The 18677-nt window shown below is 42.8% G+C and overlaps 1 protein-coding gene across 3 annotated transcripts in view; it reads left to right on the forward strand.

Moving 5' to 3' along the window:
* The window catches only part of IL34 (interleukin 34), a 163063-nt gene extending 144744 nt beyond the window's left edge, over window positions 1-18319 (forward strand). For all 3 annotated transcript variants that reach the window (XM_053702301.1, XM_053702291.1, XM_053702294.1), the window contains exons 5-7: window positions 6398-6571; window positions 8530-8681; window positions 17925-18319. In XM_053702301.1, the coding sequence (XP_053558276.1) occupies window positions 6398-6571; window positions 8530-8681; window positions 17925-17943 (345 nt within the window). In that variant the 3' untranslated portion in view covers window positions 17944-18319. The remainder of the gene's footprint in view (window positions 1-6397; window positions 6572-8529; window positions 8682-17924) is intronic.
* Window positions 18320-18677: the final 358 nt, after the last annotated feature.

Here is an 18677-nt window from a genome sequence, read left to right on the forward strand (position 1 = left end):
CATCACATTTGTTTTTATATTTTATTATTTCTTATATTGTGATTTAATAAGTTTATATATTGTTTTTTTATGTCTAAAATGTATTTACTGTTTAACATCCCATAAAATGTCATGATTCAGATAGGGCATGCAATTTTAAACAACTTTCTAATTTACTTTTAGCATCAACTTTGCTTTGTTCTTTCGGTATTCTTTGTTGAAAGCTAAACCTAGGTAGACTCATATGCTAATTTCTAAGCTCTTGAAGGCCGCCTCTTAACTCAGTGCATTTTGACAGTTTTTCACAGCTAGACAGCGCTAGTTTATGTGTGTCATATACACTCACCAGCTACTTTATTAGGTACACCTGTTCAATCGCTTGGTAACACAAATTGCTAATCAGCCAATCACATCGCTGCAACTCAATGCATTTAGGTATCTAGATGTAGTGAAGACGACTTGCTGAAGTTCAAACCGAGCATCAGACTGGGGAAGAAAGGGGATTTAAGTGACTTGGAACATGGCATGGTTGTTGGTGCCAGACGAGCTGGTCTGAGTATTTAAAAAACTGCTGATCTACTGGGATTTTCATGCACAACCATCTCTAGGGTTTACAGAGGATGTTCCAAAAAAGAGAAAATATCCAGCGAGTAGCAGTTGTGTGGACGAAAATGCCTTGATGTCAGAGGAGAATGGGCAGACTGGTTCGAGATGATAGAAAGGCAACAGTAACTCAAATAACCACTTGTTACAACCAAGGTATACAGATTACCATCTCTGAAAGCACAACACGTCGAACGTTGAAGCAAATGGACTACAACAGCAGAGGACCACACCAGGTGCCACTCCTGTCAGCTAAGAACAGGAAACAGAGGCTACAGTTCACACAGGCTCACCAAAATTGGACAATAGAAGATTGGAAAAACGTTGCCTGGTCTGATGAGTCTCAATTTCAGCACATTCAGATGGTAGGGTCAGAATTTGGCATAAACAAAATGACAGCATGGATCCATCCTGTCTTGTATCAACGGTTCAGGCTGGTGGGGTGGTGTAATGGTGTGCAGGATATTTTCTTGGCACACTTTGGGTCCCTTATTACCAATTGAGCATTGTTTAAATGCCACAGCCTACCTGAGTATTGTTGCTGACCATGTCCATTCCTTTATGACTACAGTGTACCCATCTTCTGATGGCTACTTCCAGCAGGATAATGCACCATGTCACAAAGCTCAAATCATCTCAATCTGGTTTCTTAAACATGACAATGAGTTCACTGTACTCCAATGGCCTCCACAGTCACTAGATCTCGTGGAACGGGAGATTTGCATCATGGATGTGCAGCAGACAGATCTGCAGCAACTACGTGATACTATCATGTAAATATGTACTAAAATGTCTGAGGAATGTTTCCAACATCTTGTTGAATCAATGCCATGAAGAATTAAGGCAGTTTTGAAGGCAAAGGGGAGTCCAACCTGGTACTAGCAAGGTGTACCTAATAAAGTGGCTGGTGAGTACAGATAACATTGTGCTCACTTCTGTCGAGTTATTTATGAGTCAGCACTGATTGGCTAAAATGCAAGTCTATCAAAAGAACTGAAATAAGGGGGTAGTCTGCAGAGGTAAAAAGTATTATAAATGTAACAATGTTGGTTATGCAAAATTAGAAAAAGGTAAAAAAATTATATATTTCTCTTGTTAGGTGTATCCAGTTCACGGATCATCCATTACTTGTGGGATATTCTCCTTCCCAACAGGAAGTTGCAAGAGGATCACCCACAGCAGAGCTGCTATATAGCTCCTCCCCTAACTGCCATATCCAGTCATTCTCTTGCAAGCTCTCAACATAGCTGGATGTAGTAAGAGGAAAGTGGTAAAATATAGTTAGTTTTTTCTTCAATCAAAAGTTTATTGTTTTTAAATGGTACCGGAGTGTACTATTTTATCTCAGGCAGCATTTAGAAGAAGAATCTGCCTGCGTTTTCTATGATCTTAGCAGAAGTAACTAAGATCCACTGCTATTCTCACATATGTCTGAGGAGTGAGGTAACTTCAGAGGGAGAATGGCGTGCAGGGTATCCTGCAATAAGGTATGTGAAGTTAAGTTTTTCTAGGGATGGAATTTGCTAGAAAATGCTGCTGATACCGGATTAATGTAAGTTAAAGCCTAAATACAGTGATTTAATAGTGACTAGTATCAGGCTTGCTATCAGAGGTATATACTCTGATTAATGTGCAATATAAAACGTTTGCTGGCATATTTAATCGTTTTTATATATGCTTTGGTGATAAAACTTATTGGGGCCTAGTTTTTTTCCACATGGCTGGCTTTATTTTTGCCTAGAAACAGTTTCCTGAGGCTTTCCACTGTTATAGTATAAAAGTTACAGTTGGTGCAGTTAAAATTACAAACTGTGACATTCAGCTTCCGTCAGCAGTCCCCTGCATGCTATAGGACATCTCTGAAGGGCTCAAAAGGCTTCAAAAGTAGGAGCTGTGGCAGTTGTTATGACTGTTTAAAAAACATATTTTTCGTTTTGTTAATCTGTTTTTTGTATTAAGGGGTTAATCATCCATTTGCAAGTGGGTGCAATGCTCTGCTAACTTGTTACATACACTGTAAAAAATTTCTTAGTTTAACTGCCTTTTTTCACTGTTATTTCAAATTTTGGCAAAACTTTTTTCTCTTAAAGGCACAGTAACATTTTTTTATATTGCTTGTTAACTTGATTTAAAGTGTTTTTCAAGCTTGCTAGTCTCATTGCTAGTCTGTATAAACATGTCTGACATAGAGGAAACTCCTTGTTCATTATGTTTAAAAGCCATGGTGGAACCCCATAGGAGAATGTGTACTAAATGTATTGATTTCACTTTAAACAATAAAGATCAGCTGTTATCTTTAAAAGAATTATCACCAGAGGATTCTGACGAGGGGGAAGTTATGCCGACTAACTCTCCCCACGTGTCGGACCCTTTGACTCCCGCTCAAGGGACTCACGCTAAAATAGCGCCAAGTACATCAAAGACGCCCATAGCGATTACTTTGCAGGACATGGCGGCAATCATGGATAATACCCTGTCAGCGGTATTAGCCAGACTGCCTGAATTCAGAGGAAAGCGCAATAGCTCTGGGGTTAGACGTAATACAGAGCGGGCAGATGTTTTAAGGCCCATTTCTGATACTGCGTCACAATATGCAGAAGCTGAGGAAGAGCTTCAGTCTGTGGGTGACGTCTCTGACTCGGGGAAACCTGATTCAGATATGTCTACTTTTAAATTTAAGCTTGAGAACCTCCCGGTGTTGCTTGTAGAGGTTTTAGCTGCTCTGAATGACTGTGACACAATTGCAGTGTCAGAGAAATTGTGTAGACTGGATAAATACTACGAGGTGCCGGTGTGTACTGACGTTTTTTCCAATACCTAAAAGGTTTACAGAAATTATTACTAAGGAGTGGGACAGACCCGGTGTGCCGTTTTCCCCCCCTCCTATTTTTAGAAAAATGTTTCCAATAGACGCCACCACACGGGACTTATGGCAGACGGTCCCTAAGGTGGAGGGAGCAGTTTCTACTTTAGCAAAGCGTACCACTATCCCTGTCGAGGACAGTTGTGCTTTTTCAGATCCAATGGATAAAAAATTAGAAGGTTACCTTAAGAAAATGTTTATTCAACAAGGTTTTATCCTGCAGCCCCTTGCATGCATTGCTCCTGTCACTGCTGCTGCGGCGTTCTGGTTTGAGTCTCTGGAAGAGGCCTTTCAGACAGCTACTCCATTGACTGAAATGCTTGACAAGCTTAGAACAGTTTTGCATAACCAACACAGTTATAATAATACATATTTTACCTCTGTGATTACCTTGTATCTAAGCCTATGCAGACTGCCCCCTTATTTCAGTTCTTTTGACAGGCTTGCATTTTAGCCATTCAGAGCTCAATCCTCTGTAAATTCACGTGCATGAGCTTAACCCTCTAGTGGTGAAAACTGTCAAATGCAGAGGCGGCCTTCAAGGTCTAAGAAATTAGCATATGAACCTCCTAGGTTTAGCTTTCAACTAAGAACACAAAGAGAACAAAGCAAAATGGGGGATAAAAGTAAATTGGAAAGTTGTTTAAAACTACATGCCCTATTTGAATGCTAAAAAAAAAATTTGGGACTTAACTGTCAATTCAACCCCTTAACGACCGAGGACGTGCAGGGTACGTCCTCAAAAAAAAGGCAGTTAACGCCTGAGGACGTACCCTGCACGTCCTCGGTGTGGAAAGCAGCTGGAAGCGATCCTGCTCGCTTCCAGCTGCTTTCCGGTTATTGCAGTGATGCCTCGATATCGAGGCATCCTGCAATAACCATTTTTAGCCATCCGATGCAGAGAGAGCCACTCTGTGGCCCTCTCTGCACCGGACATTAACGGCTAAGTTCGTTGGTGGGTGGGAGCGCCGTGTGGGAGGCGGGTGGCGGCCATCGATGGCCCTGGATGATGCGGAGGTGGGCGGGATCGGGGGCGGGGATGCCCGGGGGCGCGCACGGACGCGCGCTTGTGCAAGGGGAGGTGGGGGCGGGCGCGGGCACGGGGAGGGAGCGGGTGGTTGATCGCATTTGGCGGTGAAATGGTGGCATGAAATATGCCAAAATGGGTCTAGATCAATACTTTGGGATGTCTTCTAAATAAATATATATATGTCAATGGATATTCAGGGATTCCAGACAGATATCAGTGTCCCAATGTAACTAGCGCTAATTTTGAAAAAAAGTGGTTTGGAAATAGCAAAGTGCTACTTGTATTTATTGCCTTATAACTTGCAAAAAAAGCAAAGAACATGTAAACATTGGGTATTTCTAAACTCAGGACAAAATTTAGAAACTATTTAGCATGGGTGTTTTTGGTGGTTGTAGATGTGTAACAGATTTTGGGGGTCAAAGTTAGAAAAAGTTTTTTTTTTCATTTTTTCATCATATTTTGTATTTTTTTTATAGCAAATTATAAGATATGATGAAAACAATGGTAGATTTTGAAAGTCCATTTAATGGCGAGAAAAACGGTATATAATATGTGTGGGTACAGTATATGAGTAAGAGGAAAATTACAGCTAAACACAAACTCCGCAAAAATGTAAAAATAGCCTTGGTCCCAAACAGACAGAAAATGGAAAAGTGCTGTGGTCATTAAGGGGTTAATCTACTTTTTTTTTTTTTGAGTGAATCCTTTTCTTATTGTTTTTATAACAAATGTATGATACACTTAATAACAATATAATAATAATGAGAAAGGAAAACAATGGAAAAATTTAGAAATCTAATAGTTATTTAAATGCAGCAAAACATTTGTATGCAAAGAGCAAAACAAAAGACAGAGAGAGAAAAAGGGATACTCCAAGTGTACAGTCCATAATATTGTAATCAACATATAGGAAGTTATCAACAGTTAGAGCACTTAAAAATAACAAAAAGTTGATAAAAACAAAATGGATCTATGAAGTATATTACAGTAGTGCGAGGTAGCTCCTATCTCAGCCCATATTATACCACTTAGAAGCTTCTACCTCTCTTATCACAATGATGAGATAATTTTTAAGTTTTTCAACTATATCATTATCTTTTCTTCTTAGGTTATCATATCTGATTCAGACATTTTTGTAGAACGCCATAAGTTAATAAATTCTAGAGTGAAACTGTCTTTTGATTGTACAGCAGGGAATTTTAATATGGGATTTAGCCAAGTGTATGCTCTGAAAGAAATCAGTATGTTTTTAGTGTTAGGATCTTTATAAAAAAATCAAGTTCCTCTAGTGCTACCTCAAGGTCAGAAATTCAAAAATAAACTTTCAGGATTCAGATAGAGGATACAATTTTGAACAACTTTCCAATTTACTTATGTTATCAAATTTGCATTGTTTTCTTAGTATCCTTTGTTGAATAGCATACATAGATAGGTTCAGAACAACAGAGCTGGCTGGGGATTTGGTTACACATACATGCCCCTTGTCATTGGCTCACAGTTGTTTTCAGCTAGCTCTCAGTTGTGCATTCCTGCTCATGAGTCTACTATTCAACAAATTTGATAATAGTAATTGCTCGATTTGTATCATGAAAATGTAATTTTGACATTACTGTTCCATTAAGATTTTGATTACTCTGTCTTTGTTGGCTTTTTCAAAATGATATTTTACTATGAGTTTGTGTACAGATATGTGTAGGTCAATAAACAACTGAAAAGCTTTGGGGCCCTTGGAGGGAGAAAATGAAAGGCTCCTTTATTGGACACAAAGATCTCTTTCAAGATAGAATATGTTTGAAAACTAGCACATTTTTTTCCTAATGTATTGTTAGTCCAATAAAAAGGGTATCCCCTCCACTGCAAATTCTCTGCTACAGTACCCATGGTGCAAGGAAATGACTGTGCTTTCTTTATTCCTCCTGCAGATTAAACAGGGCATCACTGTGAAGGAACTGCGTTACCTCTGGGGCATTGTGAATGAAGGAATCCTTCTGAAAATCAAAGCTGTGTTGCGAGAGAAACATCCTTCATTCACCTATGTTTCAGATCTTCTGACTATTTTCAAAGCTCTAATGGATACACAGAGAGAGAGAGAAATGGTAAACCTCAAAATGTACTTTTAAATCTAGTGAGGGCCTTGTCAGTGAGGTGCAGCCATATCCCTCTAGGCACATTGGGCAAAGGGTCCATGTCTGGTTTCCCGCCATTATCCTTAGGGAGACTTCCCCAAAGGTCACAACTTGCATGTACAAAAAGAGAGAATCGCTCAAAACATGGAAGTAAATGCTCCTGGGGGGGGGGGGGGTAACTAGCTGTAGAACAAGTTATTACTCTATTGGTCATTCCCTTTTTTGAGTTTGCTAATTAGAAATTAGTTAATGACTCACTCCTGATTATTAAGAAATGCAGTTGACTTGAAAGGGGAAATGTTGTGGACATACTGGAAGATACATGAAACTGCATTTATAAAGAATACTTTTCAAGAGCAGGCTGTTTTTAAAAACTAAAGGCAATATTTACCTCTCTAAAAACTTTTGCCTTCATTTCTGACCAGCAAAGTTCCACAATCCTTCAGGGCACGCTACTTTGAATTACGCTACTATGAATGACTCCCATTACAGCCCTTGATGGGCACATGTGAACAAAATGGTCAGGTTTTGCTTTTATGCTTGTATAGCGTGTAACGGCCGGTAAACTTGTAGACCTTGTGCATAGGGATGCACTTCCTGTTAGTTTTTAAAATCAAAACAGCAATTTTGGCACAACCTTTTTTCATGAAAAAACAATATTTTTAACCTTTAAATAATGCTCTCACATTTTTTTGTGTACAGGTTGATATCCCTTTAACTTTAATATGTCACTGACTAGACTAAGCTCCACAAAGATTGATTCATTAATATTTTTAACAAAATTTAATAAAGCACTTCAAAGTTAAATAAATGCTTCACGTTTATTTCCTTTTAATTTAAAGGGACAGTCTAGGCCAAAATAAACTTTCATGATTCAGATAGAGCATGTAATTTTAAACAATTTTCCAATTTACTTTTATCACCAATTTTGCTTTGTTCTCTTGGTATTCTTAGTTGAAAGCTTAACCTAGGAGGTTCATATGCTAATTTCTTAGACCTTGAAGGCCACCTCTTTCAGATTGCATTTTAACAGTTTTTTACCACTAGAGGGTGTTAGTTCACATATTTCATATAGATAACACTGTGCTCGTGCACATGAAGTTATCTGGAAGCAGGCACTGATTGGCTAGACTGCAAGTTTGTCAAAAGAACTGAAAAAAGGGGCAGTTTGCATAGGCTTAGATACAAGATAATCACAGAGGTTAAAAGTATATTATTATAACTGTGTTGGTTATGCAAAACTGGGAAATGGGATTATCCATCTTTTAAAAGGGATTATCTATTTTTTAAAGGACAATCAAATATAGTAGAATTGCATAATCGACAAATGCATAATATAAAGACAATGCAATAAGACTTAGGGGCCGGAAAGAGGAGTTAACTCGTCCGCTGCAGACATTAATCCGCCCAATTGAATATGATCTGGTTGATTGAGACCCCCTGCAGGGGGCGGCATTGCACAAGCAGTTTAAGCTGTCAGCATTTATCGATGTCTAGCGGAAACGATCGCTACAGCGGATGATGTCCGCCAGACAAATTATAAATCGGCCCCATAGTCTGAATTTCAAATGAGTAGTAGATTTTTTTTCAGACAAATTTCAAAATTAGTTCCATTTTCCTTACCCTGCCTCATGTGACAGCTATTGGCAAATCCCAAAATGCATATACATATATGCTGTGAATTCTGGCACATGCTCAGTAGGATCTGGTACCTCAGAAAGTATGCATATAAAAACATTGTGCACATTTTGATAATGGATGTTATTTGGAAAGTTGATTAAATTGGTGTGCTCTATCTCAATCATGAAAGTTAGTTTTGACTTTAGTGTTCCTTTAAGTAAATATTGTAAAATAAATACGTTGACATTTTTCAGATTGATGTGTTGTGTATAAATGAATTATGTTGTTTTTTTTTTCTGTACTTGCAGGAGACAAACACAACAATTATGCAAGACATTTTGGAAAGACGGAGGATACCAGATGCTATAGGGAAGCCAGTACGTCCAAAGGCTCTTATGGATAACTGCTTTAAAGTCCTGTATGCACTTTATGAGGAGGAGTGTGGACTTTGTAACCCCAGGTCAGACCATCACATACCTTGTTCACATACCTTGGGCTCCATGTACGAAGCAGCAAAAGCTGCTCCGGAGCCTTTGCGGGGCAGGTTCGCATATGCATGTCATTAGACTGCTGCTTCCTACAGCCTACGCCACCTCTTAGGTGGCGAAGCAAAATCACCGAGAGCACGCTCGCTCTCTGTGATTGACAGCCCCTTCAGTCGCTGATAGATCCGCTGCCCGTGTGTAGCAGAGGCGGGTGGACAGCTTCGCGAGTTAAGAAGCTGTCCGCCCGCCTCTTAGTACATGGAGCCCCTTGTGTCTTCCTGTGCAGTGTTGAAGGGATATGAAAGTAAAAATTCAAACTTTAAAATTTCAGAGTATGTAATAAAAAAAAAAAACTTTCCAATTTATTTCCCATATCAAATTGACTTTGTTCTCTTATTAGGCTTGATTGAAGATCATATCTAGATATGCATGTATCTTACGGGGTTTAAACATGAATAACATTGTTTAAAATGTTGCTTACATTGCAGCAATATAGTGCTCAAGGCATGGCATTCTGGTACTTTTATTAAGCCTATTTAAAGAGTTAATAATAATTTCTGTAATACTATAGCAGTATTTGGAAGGGTTTTATCGCTGCTGTTAAGTTAGCTAAGATGGTTCTTTTTAAAGGTATGTGAAATAAAAAATGTAATTCAGACAGAGCATACCATTTTTACCATTTCCAATTTACTTCTATTATCAAATGTGCTTTGTATCCATGATATTCCCATGATATTCTGTGTTGAAGAGATACCTAGGTAGGCATCTGGAGCACTACATGTCAGGAAATAGTGCTGCCTTCTAGCGCTCCTGTAAACGGATAACATTCTTACAATACTGCTGTCATATAGTGCTCGAAAAATGGGCCGGCTCCAAAGTTTATGTCCCTGCTTTTCAACTAAATATACAAATAGAGAGGGGGCGGCGTTAACTGCCAACAGAGACAGACGTGTTTGAGGAGAGCTCCTGCAGCTAGCACCCTAAAAGTGCACAATTAAGGGTATCTCTGCCTGCATTTGGGGGTACACTGGACATATTCCAACTTATAACAACAGCCTCTTATCCCTCATATAAAACTTGGGGGCTTTTGTGAAACTTTGGACTGCTGGTGCCCCAATTATATCTCTGCTGCCGCTTTACCCTAATACAGTGCTTCCTGCTCGCTCCGGAGGGTCGGGGATCCGCTCCGGAGCAGAAGATTACCACTACCTTACCAGCCAAGGGACCGGTTGGTTAGCTATACCTGCGACCGGAGTCTGAGTCACATTGTCCTCCTTGCCGCATTGCCCTCCTTGCCACCTCACCGGAAGATTGTCCTCTCTGCGGACCGCTTGCCCAGCCTTACCGACAGTCACCCCGGGAGTGACATAGCTTGGCCAAGGCCTTACGGGCTCCCATTTGCTGCCCGGACGCACCGGGACCCTGCGCGCCTAAACGGATTAGGGCGCGAAGATCCGCCATCTTAGTTGCGGCCTTCCTCCTCTGTAGTGGCGCGGCCTGCCCGGGAGGGATCCGGGAGCCTCACTTACCCAGCCACTTGCGGTCTCACCAGCCTCCAACCTTCCGGCCCTGTAGAAGACGGCCCTGCTGTGTCCCTGGACTGCTGGGACACAGGAGTACCTGCAGGTATAGCGGCAGTTGCAGTGACAGCCTCCGGACCTGGACCGCTTCAGACCAGCGCAGAGGGCAGGTGAGTTAACCCCATCTTAAACACTTGCAGCCTGGGGGTTACATTAGTTGTCACCTAGCCCTCTTGCCCTCCTCCCGCTTACCCTGTGGTCACTCATAAAGCGGGCTACACATCACTATCTTGCCTGAAAGGCCCCAAGACCTACCCAGTCTGACTTTCACAGGCCCATCTGCAGCTCCACAAGGCCCATAGGGCTAGAGCCCCTCTCTTCACTACTCTGCAGTGGCCCTACCTGTGCAAGCCAGGACACACTACAGCCAGTACTGATGCATATACCTCTGGGAGCACAGGTGGGATCTACATTTTAAACAGTTCCTATTGCCTAAGCAAGACTCTATCTGAACTTGTTTCCCTGGGTCTCAGGAGCTCACAGCAGCCATACGCCACAGCAGACATACAGAGCTGGTAAACATTGCACTTGCACATAGACATCCAATATCTATCTATACTCTGGGAACAGATCCCTCTGTGTGCTAGCTGGTACCCTCAGAGGGGAATAACAGAGCAGAACTTAGCTCCCTGCTGTGAACTGTACACCTGGATTAACCCTGTTTTGATTTGCCTCTGCTCCACTTGTCTCAGAACACACTACGCAGGTTTCAGCTGGACCTACACTAACTGTGGACTCTGTTCTCTCAAAATATCTATGCAAATAGTTTAGTATTACCGGCCACAATGCCTGTTTTGATGCAGCAGTGTGTAAAACCTACAATCTCTTCTCTGGCAGGGAATCCAACTTATTTGGCGGGTGGAATTGTCAGCATTTGCATCACCCCCCTTTGATGCTTAAACCCACTTCATACTCCACAGCCTAACAGTTCCCCGTGGATACTTTTGAGCCCTGTGCTCCTGACTCAAGCGCACAGCCATTACCAAACTTAATACTCTTGACCCCCTGCATGGTCTTTGTTTTGTATCAGCTTAACCATTTAATTTGCAAATTTTAGCTGCTGCGTTAGCTTATGTGCCTTTGGGCCTCCAACCCAAAGTGGAGTGTTGTTCTGCTTTGCTGCCTACCTAACCATACTCATTCTTTCCAGGTGTTCCCTGCAGTAGGGGAAGATAAGTAGAAGATAAGTAGATAAGTAGATAAGTATATACCTTAGTAGATAAGTATATACCTTAGGTGTAATCCCCTAAGACTCCCCCTTGTTTAATTTTGATGTCCCACCATTTTGTCCTAACCATTTGCAGGGCCAATCATATCTAGTATTACTCTAAATATGAGTGCATGCTATTTCCTGTCTCTCCTGCGTTTTGTTTGCTGAGGTATACCTGTAAGTCTCGCTAAACGGGACTGGCTGCTTTGGTCCCCCTCGCGCTTCCCCCTTTCTGGCCCAGCTTGTCTGGGCTGGTCACTTCCACTCTCCTTTTCCCCTTCCTCCTGGTCGTATCCCCTCTCCCTGAGGCGTGTGGGGGCTCTTGGGAGCCGCTACAACCACCATCAGATGGTCCACTTGTTGGGCCTTCTCTATCGTTAATGTAAGTGTTAAATATCATGTACCAGGTGTAATTCATGCTAGAGGGCTGTGCTAGCCCCGCTCTTACAGTGTAACATTTACTGTCAATGCTCTAACTAAGTGTTGAAGTTTAATTTATGAAATATCCTAGATATCGTTATCTGTCTATGTAATTAGTCCAGTGGCCTAACGACTCATCTGTGCATAAGTGGTCAGGGTGGGCCTCCACTGTAAATTAACGAATCACCCTTTGGTCCTCCTACATTGCCAAGTATGTCGCACTCTGCCAGAAAAAATGCCAAGTCCCAAGCGGCTTAAAAAAAAGACTGTTCTAGACCATTTCTCTCAGCCACGCAAGTTGTCTACTCCAGTGAACAAGGACGTTAGCGATCCCGAGTCGCAGGATGAGGGTTCCCAATAGAGCTCTCAGTCAGTCGCCCATCTCAATCATTGCATTACTGAAAGTACCCTGCAGAAACTCCTTGCGGCTCAGACCAAATCTATCACCATTGAGATTCAGAGAAGCTCAGCTGAACTTAAAAAATAAATTTTGGAAATAGGTGATAGAGTAGACTCACTCGAACGACAACAAGATGATCTGGCTACTGATCATTCGAACCTGCTAGCCTACGTGGAAAATCTGGCCGAACAAATCTCCCAACTTGAGCTAAAGCTAACAGATATGAAGGATAGGGCTAGGAGGAACAATATCAGGTTCAGAGGCATCCCAGAGACGGTTGCCACGGGTAACTTACAGGAGTACCTCATCTCTTTGTTCACTGCATTCTTGGGCCCATTGGAGGGCAACATGCATGCTATGGAAAGGGCCCACAGGGCTCTCAGGCCACGTTCAGTATCATCAGACAAGCCGAGAGATGTGCTGGTCTGCTTCCACCACTTTACCTTTAAAGACTGGTTGATGCAAGCGGCATACAGCAAACCAAACCTACCTGATAATTTTAAAGATATCCATCTCTTGCCTGACCTCTCCTCCCATACATTGCAACAGCGAAAACTCTACGTCCCAATTACCACTCAACTGAGGAAAACGGATCAAATATAGGTGGGGATTCCCCACTAAATTGATTGTGACCAGGGACAACCAAACCCACATAGTCTCCTCACCCTCTATGGGGGGCACCCTATTGGCCAACTGGGGCCTCCAAACTGCCCCTGACAATCAGCAAGAGGTCCGCTCCAGATTGCGGGTCACAGCTCCGGAGTGGTCCATTAAAGAACAGAGGCCGAAACGACCAAAACCTAACCCCCTGACCACATTCCGAGGCCTCAAGCCTCACCCACTTGAGGGTGTTGAACTATACTTGGCTACCAATGTTATTCTCATGTACTGTTATTCGTTTACTTGTTATTGTAACTAGCTCTAGTTAGAGTTTTAGTATTTCTATATTTACTTTGTTACTTCACTTTTTGCAGAAGAGCGTGGCTACTCGCACTAGTCCCTCTACCTCTCAGACAGGGTTAACTCCCCCCCAATTATCGGTGCCCATCCCAGGGCCCCACATAGGTGGACTACTTCCACTTGTTTCCCTCCATCCCCCTTCCCCCCTACCCAACCTCTGATCGCTATCCTTCCCTCCATCCTCGTAAAAGGTTTCTGAATGGCCTCCCTCAGGTTCCTTACACATAATGTTAGAGGCCTTAATACTGTAGGCAAGAGATGCCTTCTGTCCCGCTCCCTGCGCCATCATAGGGCGGATGTAGCTTTTCTCCAAGAGACGCACCTGTTAGCAGACTCCCCTCCACACATCTAGGGAATACCCAGTTTTTGAGGCGTCTTCCTTCACCAAAAAAGCCAGAGGAGTAGCCATCTTAATACACAAAAAGGTGGCTTATGACCCCCTTCATATTTAGAGACCTCCAGGACAGATACCTCATTCTTATTTGCAACCTAGACCACGTCACATATACTCTGGTTTCAGTCTATCTCCCAAATTCGCTCCAGCCTAGGTACCTAAGGAAAATTCTCCTGCATGTAGATAAAGTTAAACAGGGCAATTTAATCCTTACAGGTGACCTAAATATGGTGTGGGATGGGAAGATAGATAGGAAGACTAGCCCTTCTAAGAGACTTTCCTCCAGCCACGACCCAACCAGTCGTAGATTCAGGGAACTTATGTGCCAGTTTACTTACTTTGATATTTGGAGGTCCCTACACCCTCTAGACAAGGACTTTACCCACTTCTCCCACCCACACGCTACATACTCTAGGTTGGACTACTTTTTCTGCCAGCCCATGGATCTGGATCTGATCCGCTCCACGAGCATACATTCTTGCCCGTGGTCGGATCATGATCTTGTCACCCTAGACATAGACTCCAGCCACACTACTAAGACTAGAGCCCCTTGGAGGCTGCCGCACCATCTCCTTTTGGATGTCCCATTCAGGGAGGAGATCAGGAGGGAGATCCGCTTCACCCTCCAGATAAATGATACCCCCGATGTTGGCGAGAACACAATATGGGGAGTGTTTAAGGCTACCCTTCAAGGCCTCTTTATCCGCAAGCAGGCTCACCTCAAGAGGCAGGCAGGCAGGCCTCTCCCTATCCCAGGCACATTGTAGACTGCGGGTTCTTGAAACCCAACGACGGGTCTTAGATCCCGTAGCATACAAATCTGAGGTGGAAGATATTAGGCGACACATCTGCCAGCTAGAATTCCATAGGACACAATCCAATCTCCTCCGTTTGAAACATGTCCTGTATTCCAAGGGCAATAAAGAAGATTCTTTACTTGCCAACAAAATTAGGCAGCGTACGGGTGCCTCCCGCATCCATGAAATCAAACAGGGTACACAATCCTTTAGACTCCCCTCCCTAATTGGCCAACAGTTTAATAAGTTTTATTCTGAACTCTATAATATAGGCGACGCGTCGACACCCGGGAAAGCCCCCTCGGAAGACATAAGTTCATTCCTCCAATCCTTAAAACTCCCCACCCTTGACAAAACTCATATAGAGTGTATTGACACCCCGATCACTGGCCAAGAGGTCAAGTTGGTCATTAAGAAGTTGAAGTCCCTTAAAGCCCCCGGGCCGGATGGCTTTACGGCTATTTTTTACAAGACATACCTGGAAGAACTTGTCCCTATGCTCACCAGATTCTTTAATAAGGCAATGTCCACAGGGAAATTTGACAGGGAATTCTTGGAGGCCTCTATCATCACTATTCCTAAACCCAATAAAGACCCAACCCTTTGCGCTAATTACCGACCCATTTCGCTCATCAACACTGATGTTAAGATTTACGCCAAAATTCTAGCAAACCGGTTAGCAAAATTGCTCCCAACACTTATTGACCCGGACCAAGTCGGCTTTATCCCAGGGAGAGAGGGCCCGGACAACACCAGGAGGCTCCTTGACATCCTCCTAGAAGCCAAGAGACTAGATAGGCCGCTTGCGGTGCTTTCTCTTGATGCTGAGAAGGCCTTTGACCGCGTCAGATGGGAGTACCTCTGGCGGGTCTTAGAGAACTTCCAGTTCCCCACGCAATTCATACTTGCAGTTAAGGCCTTGTATTCCTTCCCAGTAGCCTCTATCATCAATGGCACTCGACAGGGTTGCCCCCTCTCCCCGATTCTGTTTGTGCTAGCCATGGAACCTTTGGCCACAGCGATTAGGGCGGATAAAGAGATATCGGGAATTACCCTACAAGGTACGGTCCATAAAGTGGCCCTATTTGCCGATGATACTACTCTTTTTTTCCAGACCCTTGAGAGAGAACCCGAGACTCCTGTCCCTCCTTGAGACGTTTAGTGTCATGTCATACTATAAGCTAAACCACTCAAAATCAGAATTATTCACATCTGGGTTCCCTGAAGAGGTCTCCAGAAGCCTATGCGAAAAATACAAGTTTAACCCTAGTCATAAGGTTTATCTCTCATCTCGGTGTTAAACTGTCCAACTCTCTCCCCCAAATTATCGATGATAACTTCAAACCCTTATTAGCCAATCTTCGGTCCCTGCCTTCGAGGTGGAACTTCAAATGCGTCTCCTGGTTAGGCCGCATAGCGGCCTTAAAAATGAGCTACCTTCCTAAGTTTACGTATGCCTTACGTTGTCTCCCAATCAGGGTGCCCAGAACCCTTATTATACAGTTCCAGAGCGCTTGTACTAAGTACATTTGGCAGGGTAAGCCTCCTAGAGTTGCCCATAACATTCTACAATACCCTAGAATGCATGGTGGAGTGGCTTCCCCCTCTATTTTTAGGTATGCAGACGCCGCTATGCTCACCCACATCTCCCAATGGGGAGTTAAGGGGTCAGATTGCAAATGGAGAACAATTGAACAAGCCTCCCTCCCACACAATCTTGCTCTGAGGGACCTAATATGGACGCCACCCCACTGTAGAAGGAACCTAGGAGCCACAAACCCGATTATTCGGGAATGCCTGTCCACCTGGGACTGTCTACGACATAACCCTAAGGTAGCTCCCCACCCGTCACCAATTACTTCCATAGCCGGCCTCTTGTCAGGCCTACCTGATTCGCACCCGATTGCTTGGGCTAAGCTGGGTGTTACGAGAGTGGCAGACCTTTGGTCTACCTCACCTCAAGTAGCCTTCTCCTCCTATAACCAACTTGATGTCTCCCCGTCCACCCCATCGTATATGAAGTTTGAATACTCAAGGGTCATTAGCCTCCTGTCAAGGTGGGGTTTCAAGCCTGCTTTGCCTCGGCAGCTTACCATTTGAGAAGCTTGATGGCAACAGGTGATTAAGCTGGGCAAACCATTATCCTTACACTACACCCTTATGGAAGTTGCTGCTCCAGCTGATAAAGCCCAACATATTCAAAAATGGGAACGGAGGTTAGACTTCACGGTACCCCTCACAGAGTGGCAACGCACGCTCTTATTAATGAAGAAAACCCTCCATTGCATTACCATCCTTGAAACCTACATATGTCCCAGCTCGACTCGCAGAAATTTTTCCTTGGGCCTCCCCCACCTGTTGGAGAGACTGCTCACATATAGGTGACATGATCCACATTTGGTGGAGCTGCCCCAGACTCAAACCCATCTGGAATAAATGCTTTTCTACACTAACCAGCTTAGGTATCAACCTCCCTAGAACACCCGAGACGCTTTGTTCCACTTAGGCACATGTAAACTACCCAAACACTATGGTTCCCTAAGTGTCTATCTCCTGTCTGCAGTTAAACTTAATATAGCGAGATCTTGGAAAAGATCCCTCCCCCCAGCCTGGTCGGATATTGTATCTACTATGGCTTACATATACTCTATGGAGAAGAACATTTATTATGCCTCTGGTAGGTCCGATTTCTTTGAACTAGTCTGGTCCGATTGGAAAAGCAGGTTTGACACTCTCTGGCTCCCTAGTTTTGATACCTAGGTGAAAGTATACCCCCAATTACTTAGGCAGAACCCCTGGCCTTATCCCTGTATACCTGAACTGGCTCCTCCCATGACCCTCCCCCTTAAGGCCTCCTAGCCTACTCCTTTCTCTTTTTCCCCTGTCCTTCCCTTTCCCCATCCCTCTCTCAATGTTACCTTACTTCTCATTGGAATACCATTATCCCTCTTGAATAGGTATTAACGTCATAATTGTATTGCTTACTCTTTCTGTTCTGATGTATTTACATTTGATGTACGATTGTCTCGTACAATTGTTGTATCTCTTACTTTCTTATCACAAAAAAAAATAAAAATTACAATTTAAAAAAAAAAAAGATACAAATAGAAGAAAGAAAATTTGATAATAAAAGTAAAGTTGTTTACAAATGCATGCTCTGAGTTATGAAAGACAAAATTTTGGTTTCATATCCCTTTAAATAAATAAATGCACAATCAGAGCACAGCAGGTTCTGCAACCAAAAACTGAGGTGGGATCAGCAAATCAGCAGTTGCAGAGAGATCGTTTATGGGGCCGCACTGGTTATGGTTCTTTCAAACATTTTATTTTCAGTAACTAGAACTAGCTGAACGAGCAGAACAGGAGCAGTTAGTAACAGAAAATCTCTAGCAAAATAGAGCAAGTGTTTAAGTCATTTGTGTTTGACGCACGTTTCTCACTTTTTTCTCTGTTTTAGCTACATACTGTCCCTTTGAGCTCTCCCTGGCAGCGTAACTACAGCTGGAAAGCAGCAGGACCACATTTATTGGATATTGTTGCTCTTTTTTTAGTACATTCCATCAGTTTAAGGAAACATGCGCAGCCGTGCTCTCCTGGCAACAAACTCTGCATGAAAGTGACAAGTGGCCAAGTGAAACAAGCAGCATCTGTAGATTAGTCTTTCTGCAGCTCATTGGTACGGAGTTTGTCATAACAAAAGAAAAGAGGAATGTGACATAAAAAGGAAAGAAGATCTATGTGCTGCCTGTGCAGATAACTTCAATAACTGAAAGCTGAGACTGAAATTGAACACATGAATATTATGGCTTTTGACAATATCTTAGTAACCTCTAAATAAATCAGATTATTTTATATAGATCACAACACACTTTGTTGCGCATAAAGGAATCATGTCAAGTATTTAACTGAACACTACCGTATTTCAGATGCCCGTTTATAAAAACATAGGTAAAGAACTACACAAATAAATAACTGCATCTGATATGAAGTCCTATGTGGGCATATGACTTATGTGGCTACTAGGCCATGAGTATTATTCGAGGTATTATGTAAGCAAATAGCTGACAGTGGCTGCATGAACATGGGAATAATCTGAGGTCCTTTGTGGTACTACTGACTGTGATCTGAGATTAGATGTGTACATATAGCGGACATGGGGCTAGATTATGAGTGGAGCGCTATTTATCACTCCAGCTTGTGCGCTAACTCT

This window comes from Bombina bombina, chromosome 1, assembly GCF_027579735.1.
Source record: "Bombina bombina isolate aBomBom1 chromosome 1, aBomBom1.pri, whole genome shotgun sequence".
In the NCBI taxonomy this organism is placed as follows: domain Eukaryota; kingdom Metazoa; phylum Chordata; class Amphibia; order Anura; family Bombinatoridae; genus Bombina; species Bombina bombina.